We start from the raw sequence: 15,692 nt of genomic DNA on the forward strand, positions 1-15,692 counted from the left end.
CTACTTTTAGATATTTAAAATTTTGTGTTTATATAATTACTAGTTTTGGATTAGTTCTATCTCATCATATATGCTCTAAGATCTTCAGAACAAGGAGAACATCTTAATGTTCTCTTGTATATCTCACAAGGCCTAGCATAGTGCTGCCTACATAGTAGAAACCCAAAAATAAATAATTGCCTTATATCAAATGAACAAGATAATACTAGTAACAGCACTTTGCAAACCTTTGAAGTGCTATATAAACACGAATTGCCTCTCAAAACAACTTTTTAATTCACTCATTCAACAAACATTAATTAAGCATCTATAGTAGTACCATGCCAAAATATATTAACCATCTATACCACAGTAGGCCCTTATGACACAAAGTCAAAAACAAAATGGCCTCTGTTTTCAAAGAGTTTAAATTCCTTTAAAAGGATACACATCTAAGTTTGCTAGAGAATTCCCTACCTTTCAAGTAGGAAGAAACCAAAGTGGTCTAGGAAAATTTAAGGAGAGATTAAGAACAGCTTTGTGGAGGAGGTGATACTTGAACTGAGTCTTACAGTAATAATACAGCAAATCCATATGTAATAGAGATATCATTTGTTATTTCACTGCTATAGAGAACCACTCCACCCCAAACCGCAGATAAAGAAACTCCTTCCACCAATGCAGGTCAGCACTTCCTCTCCAACTTATTTTTTTTTTGGAGGGCAATTGGGGTTAAGTGACTTGCCCAAGGTCACACGGCTAGTGTTAAGTGTCTGAGGCCGGATTTGAACTCAGGTCCTCCTGACTCCAAGGCCAGTGCTCTGATCACTACGCCACCTAGCCGCCCATCTTACTTATATTTTTAAGGATTTACCTGGGGCATTGAGAGGTTAAGTAAAAGTTAAGAAAACCTACAGTCACACTGCCAGTATGTGTTAGAGGTAGAATTTGAACCCTGCTCTTCCTCATTTTCTAGTCACTATGCCATGCTGTCTCTCATACTGAAGACAGAGAATTCTATTATTTATTGGATATCAGCTTGTCTAACATATTCCAATATGCAACATAAATAGTAGATCACTAATATCTCCAACATCATATAGGGGCATAACAATAATCAGATATTTTTTAACTGGACCTGTAATTTTATTGCTAGTATTTTCTTGTTGTAATTTCTGATGAGAAAAAATTTTCCCCCATCCATGCAGGTCAGTAACTTATAGTCTTAAAGAGCCATCTAAATACTAAGAGGTCAAATGACTTAGCCAGGGTCACCAAATTAGTATTTGCTGGAAGTGGAACTTGATTGTATACTCCCTTGGAGTAAGAATGATCTTCCTGTATTCGCTGTATTACTGTACTCATAAAGGAATTATGCATATAGATCAATTTAGCTTATTCCACTAAATATCACTTTATGGGATAAGCTCCCCAAAGCTTAGACATAAAGAAGATTTAAAATTTTCTATTCTACCACTAACCCTGCTTGAAAAGAGGGTTAGTTTGTGTCTGTCCTCATTTCCCAGCTCCTATACCACAATGCCTTGTATTTAATAAATGATCACTGAATTAAATTTTTATGGATTAATAAATTGTTTTTGTTAGACTACCAATTCATTGACAACAGGGATTTTATCATATTTCTTTATGTCTTCCCTAGTGCCTGAGAGCATATGGTAGGGAGGTATTTTATAAGTATTCTTGAATGAACTAAGTGAATACTATTTTCCTATAAACTTCCATTTTAAAGCCAGAGGTATATTCATTTCAACAGAAAATAAATTTTTCATTGATTAAATTGAAAACTTGTTTGGAGATTAAATGGTGGTCAACCCCATGAAAGGCTATAAATTTATTACACCAGGAGTATAAAATTTTTCAGGACTTTGTAGTGTTTTTCTTAATTTATAATAATTAACATTCTAAGAACACATGGCTTAGAGTTTTTTTTTTAATAAGGCAATCCTCTGATTTTATACTGAAATGGTCTAGAACTTTGCTTTTTTAAATTTGATATCTAAAATAGTTAATACAGTTGAACTATAATACCTCTTTTTGCCTGCTGACATTGAGAGATGGAACATACACATGTTCTTGTATCAAAGTAAGCTCAAAGTATGAAATTATATAAATTCTTTTACTAGACTATCAATAAGCATTATGACTTAGAAGTCATACAGGCCAAACCTCCCATTTTACAGATGAGTAAACTAGAGGGCCAAAGAGGATAAGTGATTTGTTCAGGGTCACAAAGGTAGTGAGGAACAGTCAGAATGTGAACTTATGTCCTCAGATTCTAAAACTAGTTCCTTCTACTCTGCTAGTCTCCTTACTTGCAAAACGGAGATAAATATCTTACTGGAGTTGATGTTGTGAGGATCAAAAGAGTTACTATATATAAAGCCCTTAACAAAGCTTTTTTTAAAAGTGATAGACAAATGTGCTATAATATTCGAATTCTAAATATGAAAAATTCTTAAATGACTAAAAAAGCCAGTAAACCGAAACTGTAATAAATTATTTACTTCTCCTACATATAGCTTGTTCTGTATATATTTGCTTACATGTCTCCTCCGTTAGACTGTTAAGTTCCTTGAGAGCATTACCACTTTTTGTATCTCCAGCACTTAGCACAGTGCCTGGTACATAGTGGGCACCTAATGGTTATTGACTGATTGATTAGTGTCCAGAGCTCTGGCTCCTACTAGTGTGCAGGAGAGTGACAGGCAAATGAAAAAAACAGAATAAAGAAAACAACCTACAAGATTTAGCAGCAGTTGTGAGGCTCAGGGTTCCCCAAACACACACTCCGGTTTTTCTTAGAAAACATCAACTCTTACTCATGTTATGTGCCACTGAGCTTTCCTAATAAGAGCTTATTTATAATGGCAAGGTAATGAAGTATACACACACACACACACACACACACACACACACACACACACACATACACACCAAGGAATCATTATCTTAAATTCACCTCAATAAAATGTAATTGAGAAAACAATAAAGAAAACTATTCACAGATAGGTTTTGAAATCAGAGAAACCCTGTCTCTGTAGCACTTTACCACAACAAAATATATTAAGTGTGTTGCTGTTAAGAATTGGTTAAGCTTTAAAATAGCTTCATATGCCATATGAGAGCTTGGATAATCATTCTATTGAGAAGGTATTCCTCAAAGGCATTTTTTGTATTTTCCTTATTAGTAATAAGAAATTTATATGAAAACAAGATCACATTAGCCCTTAGGTGAATATCTGTTCCTAATGCACATCCATCATTTGAAATTGCAATTTTCTTTAGATTCTCATAACAACAATTTTTGGTGAAGAAACAATAGCTGTGACAGTCAAATTCGAATACAACAAATTCCTTACTTTCCTTCAGAAATGATGATAATGATGATGATTGCTTGCATTTATATATTGCTTTAAGGTTTGCAAATCCCTTGATAAATATTATCTCATTTTATTCTCACAACAACCCTGGGGGATAGGTAGTATTATTAACCCTATTTTATAGATGTGAAAACTGAGGCAAACATGTTAAGTGACTTGCCTAGTCACATAGCCAGTAAATGACTTGTGGGAAGGAAAAAATAGCTGAAAGCACAAGGGAAAATATCATAAAAAAAATAACGATAAATTACCTCTAAATTGGAATTTTTAAAAAGTTTATTTTTGATTTGTCAAGTAGGAAGTTAAATTTGGAATATTTATCTATTTATGTATTCTGAAATACTTCTTAAGAAGTAATAAAATGTTTACATTATTATTATATGTCTACAATGAAGATTCAAAAGTAACACCCAATTACTCTGGTAATCAATAGGAAGAAACTTAGATATATATTATTGATTGAATATTTAAAATATAATATAAGGTCTCCAATCATTAGAATGAAGTAATGTGTGAATTTTAAGTACATTAATTATATACCACACTTTGTTTTTATAGTTACACATTGTTCAATTCTTACACCAGGACTTAGGCATGAAACTGCTCCCAGGCAAACTCAACTGGGTCCTAGAACTCCTGGGTTATTAGCCTTCCATACACCATAATCTCTTTCATTTCCTTTAATCAACAATTACTTAGGTGATGAGGCAATAAAGAAAAGAGCCATTAAGGCAAAAAGTGAGATTCAAAATCTGTCTGGTCTATTTTAAAGGATTCAAACTTGGTTATTGCTCAACCCTATCTCCCTCTCCAAGAACTTCCAAGAACACTAGTCTAAGGATTGTGTACAATGTCAAGGAGACAGAAAGAGGAAATAGATTAGTTAAGCAGAATCTCAAAATGTCTACCCTGGAGGGAGCTCAAATATCATGTAGCCTAAGGCATACAGGCCCGTATATATCATTTAAAACATTCTCAAGAAGTAGTCATCCAGCCTCCTTTTGAAGATCTTCAGTGAAGGGAAATCCACAATCTGCCAAGATAGCCCATTCAGCTTTTGTACACCTCTAATTGTTTAAATTGAATCTGCCCCTCTATCACGTCCACTCAATGTAGAGTATTGATTAAGGAAGTTTATGAATTTGGCATATGCAAATATTTTTACATTCTACTGCAGTATTTCACAAACTAACTTGGTAACAAAATACTTCTGAGCTTGAGACATATTTACTGAATCCATAAATGCTGGTGCAAGGGTGTGGAAACATGTCATAACAAGACTTGGCAACAGACAGGATATGGGAGGTAAGAAAGAGTGAGGAGTCAAGAATGACCCCTGGATTTCAAGCCTTGGTGACCAAGAGGATGATAGTACCCTCCACAAAAATACAGAAACTAAGGCTTGCTGTAAGCAGCAAACAAGTAGTCAGAGAGATTGAAGATAAGTGAGTTAGCAGGAAAGATAGAGGGACTATTCTGCTAAAGAGAACAGAATAGAATGGGATTATTTGTGCACATACAGGGGGTTCTGCCTGAGCAAGAAGAGCTACCTCTTTATGTAAGACAAGAGTGAAGGAGGAGATCCTGGGAGAAGCCATTTGAGTGATCTGAGATGAGGAGGAAAAAATAACTTAGGAGATTCAGCAAAAAGCCTCAATTTTTTTTCAGTGAAATATGATACAAGGTCCTCTACTGAGGCAATGAGGGAAGGGGTACCAGGGAAGGGTTGAGGGGAGAGACAGAAAGACAGACAGACAGACACACACACACACACACACACACAAGTTCTTGAAAGTTCTCTTTTGATTTTTGTAATGTGAGCAGGTATGAAGGAATAGACTGCATTTCCTATCTAATTGGAAGGCTTGTGAGATTGCCCACTGAAATTCCTAGGACTTAGGGGTGGCTAGGTGGCACAGTGAATAGAGCACCAGCCCTGGCATCAAGAGGACTTGAGTTCAAATGTGATTTCAGACTCTTAACACAAAAACTAGCCGTGTGACTTTGGGCAAGTCACTTAACCCCAATTGCCCTTCAAAAAAAAAAAGAAAGAAATTCCTAGAACTACAGCCTATCCTTAAGTCCCAGACATGATGTCTGATTAAGTGAATAATTTGTCATAGGAATAAAATGAAAACTTTGAAAATGGAAAAAGGAAAAGAAGAATATAATAAGTCATGCATGGGAACCTCAAAATAGCACCTTCCAGAAGTCTAGACCATCTTGTAGTATTTTTGAGATCTATAAAGCAATGAAAGAAGCTCATAAGTTACTAAGGGCTTAAAGTTGATTTGAAGCAGCCTGATGGGGAATTGGGTCTTCTGAGTAGGGATTCCTTATTTGCCTGAGAGAATTCAGCTTTCTTACTATCTATAAAAACCAAATAGAAGAAAGCAAAGAAAAACACTTCCTACTATGACTGGAAAAAGTCAAATAGCAAACATGAATTTCCTCAATCTTTAGCCTGGGTATATGTCAGGGTCTTTGCAATGCCCTCTTCATCATAGAATGTGGGTTTTATGGAGATTTATTTCTCTACCACTACTCCTCAGGAGATGTGAACCTGATCCCCACAGAGATATCTGATATTATTTCATTATTTCTTTGACAATTGAGTTAATCCCAATTAAATGCTTTATTTTTGAATTGTATTCCTTGTACTGATGTACCAAAAAGGAGCTATGATTAAGCTCAGATGATCTCAGAAGTTCTACTGTATCTAGGATAAAGGCTCAAGCCAATTAAAGTACATATTTTATCCAAATTACATCTGCAATGGCATTTGTGGGAATCCCAGAGTGAGTAAAAAATAGGGTGCATTTTAGACAGTTAATATTGAGGTAATGCTTTCCAAAGTATCACGAAACTTTTTCACCAAAATTATACAACTCGCTCTAAAATAAACACTATCAATGAAATAAAATTTTAAAACAAACCTCATTTGGCTCTTCTCCCCCTTTTACTTGATTTTCACCCATTTCGCCATTTTCATACGTGCTACTCTTCTCAACCCACAGCTCAGATTTTTCTACAGTCAGTCGTAGTTGATCTAGGTCAGTTTTGATTTGTTTGTAGTTGTCTACATCTTGGTTAGATACCAATAATTGTACCTAAAAATATAATAATTTTATCTGTTCACTTGTTTATGTATTTTTCCCCAATAAGTTCCTTTAGAGTAAGGGCTGTCTTTCTTTTTCCATGTGTGGTCCCAGTACTTAGCGAAGTGCTTTGCACATGCCAATGTTTAATAAATGCTTTCTATTTACTCATTCATTCACTGTTTGGGAATATCTGGGAACTTAACAAAGTTTCCAGACTTCTTTATTTCTTTCTGTGTAATATTGCCAAATGCATTTGCCAGCATCTTTGAGCATATCTATAACCAAAAGTATTGGCTACTTAAACTTATCTGACCAACGTATTCCTTAAGAAAAACCTCCATGTGGCATTTGCAAAGTTTTTTTTTGATAGAATATTCTTCAATACTCAAATATGAATATTCTTTCATAGGTCCTGTTTTCTGGACTGAAACCTCTGATTTTATTGGCATAGAGAATTCCCTAATCCGCATCCCCACTGATGCAGATCAAACCCTGCTCTTAAATGTATTTCTTTAGTAGCAAGGGTTAAATGATTTGCCCAGAGTGATACAGAAGGAATATGTCAGAGGTGAGATTTGAACTAGATCTTCTTGTCACCGAGTCTGGATCCACCATGCAACACTATATTATTAGAAGAAAACATTCCTGCAAACTCTTAGAGCTATATTAAATACCTCTAATTTGAATTTAAGTCATCAATTAAAATTAATTTGTGAAACATGTTTATTTGGGATATGCCACATCTTGAAGTTAAACAAAACTCCATCATTTGTCCTTAAAGGGCAGAACCCCAGGAAAGGCAAATAAGTCCTTACTAATACATCAAACAGTATGATATAATGGCTAGGACAGTGGACCTGCAGTCAGGAAAACATAGGTTAAAATTGTGTCTTAGGCACTTATTTCTGTGACATTGGGCAAGTCATTTATAACCTCCTTATGTCTCAGTTTCCTCATCTGTAAAATGAAGAAGTTGGCCTCAAAGGCCCCTATGGTCTCTTCTAGCATAAGTAACATGTGTAGAGCTTCCCCTAATGGATTCAATGGTGTTTAGTTAATCTTACCTGTTTAAAAGCCTGTAAAACTTCTGCTCTTTGACTGAAGTGCTTAAATAGCAACTGCAGGGCTCCTGATAGCAAAGGAGGGTAATCATGCATGATAAGATGAATAAGAACTCGTAAAAATGTCCTTCCTCCTTCATCATCAAGTTGTACTGGATTTTTTTCTTTTCTACAAAGTCATACATAATTCTTAATTTACATAATACTATTTCTAAGGAGTTTAAACCTCTTCAAATATGTTTCCTCATTTGACACCACTATTTCTTATCTCAACTAAGGTTAAGAAAATGAACAAACATTTATCATCCCCCATTTCACAGATAAAAAACTAAGACGTGAAGAAGAGCTTTGTTTCTTGGCACAAGTTAACACTGATAGAGGTATGTATGGTAGGAACTAATATTCTAATACTAAGATGACACCAACTTTCAATGAATTAGGAAATTCTTTAATGCGAAAACACCAATGCAGTCCCAAGCTATAACATAAAAACAAACAGAATCAATTGTTTATCTGAAACCAAATCCTAACACTGGAAATGTAGGACCCCCCCCCCCAAATGATCTTTTCTCTTTAATAGCCAGGTGTTTTCTGTAGAAAATTTAGGACAATGAAACTAAAAAAGGGCTTATGTCAAAATCTATAGGAAAACATGTATCAGAAATACATTAATCCAATACAAAAACATACTTTTTTTTTTTACCACAATTGGAATTTTAGTTCTAAAAAAATGAACTAAAAATAGAAGAGTAAGTTTGAGGCACTATACTTCTGGAATCAAATGTATGTAATTCAAATGACAGAAAACAGATTTATCTATCACATATCAAAACAGAGATAAGAATACAAGAAACTATTTCTTAAATTCAAATTTTAAAGATACAGGAAAATAAAATTTTCTGAGTAGGGTAAATTTTGTAACAAGGGAACTTAAGGGTAATTTTTTATATTGTAGCTGTTGAGAAAATGTAGGTAAAACATTTAGGGAAATATGCAATATATCTATCTCATCTAATTCTTTTTTCACCTGACCAAAAAAAAAAAAGCAATTGTATTTATATGAAAGTTGTAGCATCTTTTCTAAATGAAATTGTATTGTGTGGATATAACAAATGGTCTAGAAGGAAGGAAGGAAATAGATGAAAATAAACAGACCAGTAGTAAGTATCATTATCAATCTAAATAAAAAGATCTCTTCACTACTAACTTGTAAAGAAAAAAATAAGTGGTAACTTTACCTCCCAGCAAACATAGTCTCTGCCTGCGCTGCAATTTCATCTATATCAGGAACAATAGCTGCAAAAATAAAGGGTAGAAAATTTATTCTAATCAAGAGTCAGAATTTGTTTTTAATATTGCTAAACTATCTATTAATATTTCCTATTTTGGGGCGGCCAGGTAGCACAGTGAGTAAGAGCACCGGCTCCAGTGTCAGGACGACCTGGAGATCGAATCCTGGGCTCAGACACTTAGCACCCACCCAGAAACACCTGGCCGTGTAACCTTGAGCAAGTTACTTAATCCCGGTTGCTTAAAAAATATATATATTTCCTATTTTTAAAATTTTCCTATGCCACCAAAATTATTAAACCATATGTAAAGATGGAATACAACACAATTATTTTAAACACAAGATGACAAAATTTAAAAACTGAATTTTAATTTTTACTAATTTGTTTATTAAAAATAGCTATTGGAAATTACTGCTATGTGTCAGCTGCTAGTGTGACCAAAATATTGCAAATGTGCAAAAAGATGAAATTCTTATTCTTTTTTTTAAAGCACAATAATTATTTTATGTTCTACCTACAAACAATAGGTTCTCATGACAAAACTTAATTTTTACAATCTACTCATCCATTATTTTTTTTTCAATATAAACCAATCACAAGAAACATCTCTACTGGGGTGGCTAGGTGGCACAATGAGTAAAGCACTGGCCCCAGAGTCAGGAGGACCCAAGTTCGGTTCCAGCCTCAGACACTTAACACTCACACAAAAAAACTAGCCATGTAACCTTGGGCAAGTTACTTAACCCCAACTGCCCTCCAAAAAGGCACCCCATATAGGTTAAAAAAAATTATGATAATCGGATTAGACTTTATATACATTTTCCTTAACATCAGGCTATGAATTCCTCATCTTCAAAAAGAATAAGAGGGAAAATAAGGAGAACAAAACAAATAATATACTCCATAGAAATTAATACTATTTTAACAAAAGAAACAGACAAGTCAACTTTCATAGAGTTAAGAAGACAAAAAAAGAATATAGATGTTGCTAAACCTTTCTACAGAAGCTCAGAGTCTGGGATCCAAGAAGAGCAATATCAATGTTATTGCAACTGTCTGTTTCTGGTGTTGCCATGTTATTCTTTGAAATTTTGTTTCTTTACACTTCAATACTTTGAGAAAATATAAGAACAAATTCCATGGCAAATATGCCCTGACAAAAAAATTATTTTTAGCTTAAGCAAACTTAGCACAAGCTCTAATGGCATTTGCTTTAATATTTATTCCAGTCACTGGTTTTGCTCTCACTTCTTTTTATTGGCTGTCCAAACTTCATTCTACTCCTTTCCTTCTTCTCCTCTGAATTATTGACTTTACTTTGGGAGAGACCAAGGTTCAAGATGTGACTGTGGTTAAAAGATAGAAGCTGAGTACACATAAATGCTACAAACTTCAGTCCCTGGATAGGGACATATTAAATTATCAATTCTTCAATTTAATTGTTACCAGTTATCTATAACTTCCATATGTTCAACAAGGAGAAGGCAGTTTTCTGATAGTTCTTTGTATTTACGTAGCTTTCTATATTTATAGAATAGTTTGCAATTTTATTTGTGGGTCCCTCTTTTTTTGTTCATTCTCACAACATCCTCAGGAGACAGATGGATATTCCTACACCTACCTTTTCAATGTGAAAACTGAGACATGAAGATACTAAATTATTTGCTCTAGTTCTCGAAACAAATAATCTTTTTTAAAGCTAAGATTCAATTTTACACACTCTTAGGGCTATTTGTTATTTTTAATAAATCAGAGACTTTAAGTACCTTCCTAAAAATTAAAGATTATGAAGAATCCTTACAAAAAACAATACCTGATGAAAGTGGTGTGTCAGGCGGAGAAGTAGAGTTTTCAGGATTTTCATTGTTGTCTCCAAATTCTTTCTTGTAGATAGACAGCATATATGAGATTCTATAGTCTAGTCTAACGCTCAGAATAAACTATAAGACACAGATTGAAAACAATATATAGTTTCCCATAAACTTTTTTATATCACTCATCACTTTATTTAATGATACACATGATTCAGTTCACTTCTGAAGCCTAACAACAATGTAAAGTATCAGAATGCTAAATAAATTAATTTGAGAGCTTACTTTTAAATATTAACAATCCAATCCAGTAAATGCTCATCATTAATATTAAGATTTTAAATACCCTTATTTCCACAAATACTATAAATAGCACATTGACTAGAGTCAAAAATTGAATGCATTTTCTGGGAAATAAGAATATTTGTATTGTATGACTTTCCAATTATCTTAGTAGTATCAAAGCACACCTGTCTGGTGAAACTTTCCAGATGAATATACTGAGTTATTCTGTTTGAAGTGGTACTGATATCATATTGTCACCAAATAACTGGTAGATTTCTCCTTGAGGAAGGATGATGGGAATCAAGTCCCTCATTCAGGCACAAAAAAGGCACGTCTTTCAATTATAACAAGTATGAAAGATCTATATGTACTCCCAAGTTTTCATGACAGATACATCTACAATTGAACCTGGGAGTCAGGACCTATGTTCATACCCTAATTGGAGCAGTGTCCAGGATAAGAACAAGATTTGATGAATGTAACTAGGATAATTTTTTTCATTTTTCTACTTTAGTGGTATGCAAAAGATCTACTTTTTAACTGACTCATTGACTTTAGACATCAATCAACAAGTATTTATTAAGGATAATAGGATCAGGTGGCTAGGTGGCACAGTAAATAGAGCACCAGTCCTGGAGTCAGAAGGACCTGAGTTAAAATCTAGCCTCAGATACTGGACACACACACACACACACACACACACACACACACACACACACACAAAACCAGCCATGTGACCTTGGGCAAGTCACTTAACCCCAATTGACCTCCAAAAAGCAAAAAAAAGGGGGGGGGGATAATAGGATCATCACTTTAGAGGTGGAAAAGGATCTTTAAGGACATTTGACAAATGAAGCAATTGAAGACTGGGAAAAAGAATTGGGGTGGCTAGATGGCACAGTGAGTAGAGCACCGGCCCTGGAGTTAGGAGGGCCTGGGTTCGGATTCCGCCTCAGACACTTGACACACACACAAAAACTAGCCGTGTGACCTCGGGCAAGTCACTTAACCCCAATTGCCCTCCCCTCTCCCCTCCAAAAAAGCAAAAACAAACAAAAAAAAGCAAATAAAAGATCTGTACAAGATGACACATTATGATAAAAGCAGGACTCAAACTCAGGACAAAAAACACAGATAAAAGCAACTTAAAGAGAAAAACACTGACATGGGTACAAGTGGAAAAATACACTGAGAAGCTATGGAGTGTAAGCATGCCCTTTAAAGGGACAAGCTGACCGAAGACAAAGTGGCTGCAAGGCATTGTTGTCCATTAGTTCACATATAAATCATTGCTTTCAAGGTTTAAAGGATATACAGCTGCTTCTGATACTTAATATTTGTATGAGCAAATCACTCAACCTCTCAGTTTCCTCATGTATAAAATGAGGGAGCTGGACTAGGTGCCAGCTCTATATCTATTATATGGTCTATAAATTAGGAATCAAAGAACTATTTGGAGACCATGAAGAAATTGTATGTTATCTATGCCCTATCTGAAAGAACTGTGAGTTTGAGGTTTCTCAGCCTCTGTTAGGGATGGAACACTACCACAAGATGTCCTGATTCGAGAAATTAATTAGTAGATATCAGTTAACCATCAATTAATGTGGCAGGCATTGTTCTGGTCTCTAAAAGAACTTACATTCTAATGAGGAATACATGAAATACATATAAAAATACAAACAGAGCCAGGGTCCTGATGCCACTCAAGCCCCAACCAACAGCAATTAGGCAAACTTAGCACAAGCTCTAATGGCATTTGCTTTAATATTTATTCCAGTCATTGGAAAAAAAGCAACTTCTCTAAAGATGTAATCTGGCAACTGTTTTTTCAGGTGCCACAGACATTGCCTTCTCAAAAGGCAACATCTACTGAAGACCCTGTAAAGAAAGTCTTTTACACCAAAGTTTATGGCACTGTCCAAGGGTTTAAGGTCAGAAACAAATGTGATTTTATCAGTGAAAATGACTGTTAAAGATGTATTACTATCCACTTTGCTGCTGCCCCCTAAAGGCCATGGAATCTTTCCATTTGACTTGCAGCAGAAACCTCCCGTATGTGATGTGTCTCCCTATTAGAATGTGAGCAGACACTGAAACCTTGAGAGCAGACACTGTCTCCACCCTTCTATTTGTATTCCCAGTGCTTTGAACATAGTAAGCTCTTAATCAATGCTTATTTATATAGCATAAATGTAAAACTGATAAATGCAAATATAGATAAAGTCGTTAAATACAACAGAGTTTGAGAAGGAGGGTACTAGCAATTGGAGTAATCAGGATAGGTTTCACCCACAACAGAGTATTTGAGCAGTGCCTTAAATAATGGGATTCTATAAAGCAGAAGTAATAAGGGAGTACAGACCACCCAGTGTAAAAGCACAAAGTTAGGAGACAGAGTTTCATGTATAAGAAAAAAACATAAAAGGTCAGTTGGCTATATTTTGCAGAATGCAGGCGGTGGAGTAATGTCCAATGAAGCCAGATGTGTTAGCTACCCTCCCAGTTTTGCATTATCTATGTCAATAAACAAAATCAAATGCTGTCAGACACAAATTATTATAGACCTGGAGTTGTCATGGGCTTTCCTTGCTATCAAATATCTGCTGAATTAAAAACAATAATAATAAATTGTGTTATATCTTAAAAAGAAACTTACATAATATTGAAAAGTTAATACCACTATCAGACCACATTCTCAACAAATAAAATAATGTAAACTATAGATGAGCATTATTTACATGAGCTTACTTGTAGCAGGTGGCAAGGTTAGGGCAAATGTGAGGAAGAAAGGTAATGAAAACAGTTCTTATAATCTCTACACAGTCTTTTACAATTAACAATGGTTTTCTTATTTTATATGATCATCAAACCAACCTGAGTTATGCATTTGCTATTGTTTTTATCAAATTCTTTACCTGTAGAATTTCAATTATTTTTAATTTTGTGTCCATAACAGTTATGTCCTCACTATCAGTAGTACTTGCTTGCTTGATTGGGTGGGTGCTAGGTTGTACATCAGGGACAGACATGGGAAAGATAGATCCCCTACTGAGGACCATTTGGGTCATCATCTCTCCAACACCATGGATAGTTCGCATAACATTATTGCCTAGAAGAAGAAAAGCATATAAGCAAGTACACATAATACACAAAGAAAGAGCTATAATATCCATCAGGTAAATATATATTTAAATGCATGACAAAGAGAATATTAAATGTCATTAATAATCAAATTTTTGTGCATATATACTATGTACATGTGTCATATGTACACAAACACAAATACATACAAATGTGCTTGCAAAAACTGATATTCCAATAACAACCAAAAGTCCAGATAAATATTTTATTAGCAAATGTTCATTTTTTTTCCAAGAAGCATAGAACAGAAATACTAAGAAGTAAAAATAGAACTACTTGGGGCAGCTAGGTAGTACAGTGAATAGAGAACCAGCCCTGGAATCAGGAGGACCTGAGTTCAAATCCAGCCTCAGATACCTAACACAAAAACTAGCTGTGTGACCTTGGGCAAGTCACTTAAACCCCAATTGCCCTTCCTTACCCCATACCAAAATATTAAAAGCAAAGAAATAGAAATACTAATAAATAGAATACTAAGGGTGTTATAAATAGCTCTGATGGCATTCAAATAAGGTCTTCATGAATAAAATAAATTTTACCCATAGTCCAAGATTAATGGAAAATTATGATTCCTAATCCTATCCTCAAACAAAGGTTCTATTTTGCTTTCTCTCTACAAAAACAAAAGTTATACTAATTATTGACTTACAATGACTTGGTTTTAAGAAAAATATCCTATTTGAATTGAAAACTACTATTCAAAACTCAGCAAAACGCAACTATGTTCAGAGTAATTACTGGAACAAATTAATATTCAATGAGGGCTCACTTCCCATCTATTTTTTTTCCTGTGTATGGTTCCACACTGCTACATTTGTTTGTAAAATGACAAAAATCCCACCATTGAGTGCCAACAATTCACTCAAATCCTACAATTCACATGTACTTCTCTAGAATTCGTGAGATAAGCAACTTTGATTCAAATAAATGATTAATTTCTGTTCTTTGTAGTAATCTTAAATTAAATAGGTCCTCAAGGAGCCCGGCTCAGTGCAAATATAAAGGATCCCTCTGCTTTGGTGAATTATTTTTTGCCTAAGTAAATCGGGGAATAAACCAAGAAGAAAATGGAAATACTGCAGGATGTAACAAAACACTTTTCGAAGCAAAAAAATTTGGAAATATCCAAAAGATGGAAAAGCAAAGAGAATGAAAATAATTTGCCAGAAGAATTAAGTGAATCTTGATGGTTTCTTCCAAGTTCTAATTATCATAGATTTCAAAACTAAAAACTTGGTGGCCACCATACTGAGAAAAGTTAATACTTTTTAAAACAAATACATTCTACTATATTTAGAGAAACAATGTATACACAGAAGAGCGGGGAACATTTCAAAGAATACATAAACAAGCTTGGGTGATATTCTGACAGCCCTGGGACAAAGATGCATCCCACAGGGCTAAACCAGAACCTAAGTTTGGGGAAGAGATCTAGCTAAAGGGGCTGGAGGCAATTCTAAAACCTTCAGTCAGAAAAATTCGCCCACAGAATGCCTCAATGTCAGTGAAATCTTTCCAACACCCCCCCCCACACACACACACACTCCCCTTGCTCGTTACACAGGAAGGAAAAAAGGAGAAGGTGGATGGGGAAGGGGCAATGGGGGGGGGTGTTAGA

General features: G+C 34.8%; 1 protein-coding gene across 3 annotated transcripts in view; it reads right to left on the reverse strand.

Moving 5' to 3' along the window:
* The window catches only part of LOC138175799 (inositol 1,4,5-trisphosphate-gated calcium channel ITPR2), a 529,022-nt gene that overhangs the window by 285,805 nt on the left and 227,525 nt on the right, over window positions 1-15,692 (reverse strand). For all 3 annotated transcript variants that reach the window (XM_069106292.1, XM_069106291.1, XM_069106293.1), the window contains exons 22-26: window positions 13,849-14,042; window positions 10,648-10,774; window positions 8,781-8,838; window positions 7,546-7,711; window positions 6,317-6,490 (exon numbers count right to left, since the gene is read on the reverse strand). In XM_069106292.1, coding sequence (XP_068962393.1) covers window positions 6,317-6,490; window positions 7,546-7,711; window positions 8,781-8,838; window positions 10,648-10,774; window positions 13,849-14,042 — 719 coding nt within the window. The remainder of the gene's footprint in view (window positions 1-6,316; window positions 6,491-7,545; window positions 7,712-8,780; window positions 8,839-10,647; window positions 10,775-13,848; window positions 14,043-15,692) is intronic.

The sequence above is a fragment of the Petaurus breviceps genome, unplaced genomic scaffold (genome assembly GCF_028583685.1).
Source record: "Petaurus breviceps papuanus isolate PSGF00001 unplaced genomic scaffold, PetGlider_PUasm1.0 79, whole genome shotgun sequence".
Classification (NCBI taxonomy): Eukaryota; Metazoa; Chordata; class Mammalia; order Diprotodontia; family Petauridae; genus Petaurus; species Petaurus breviceps.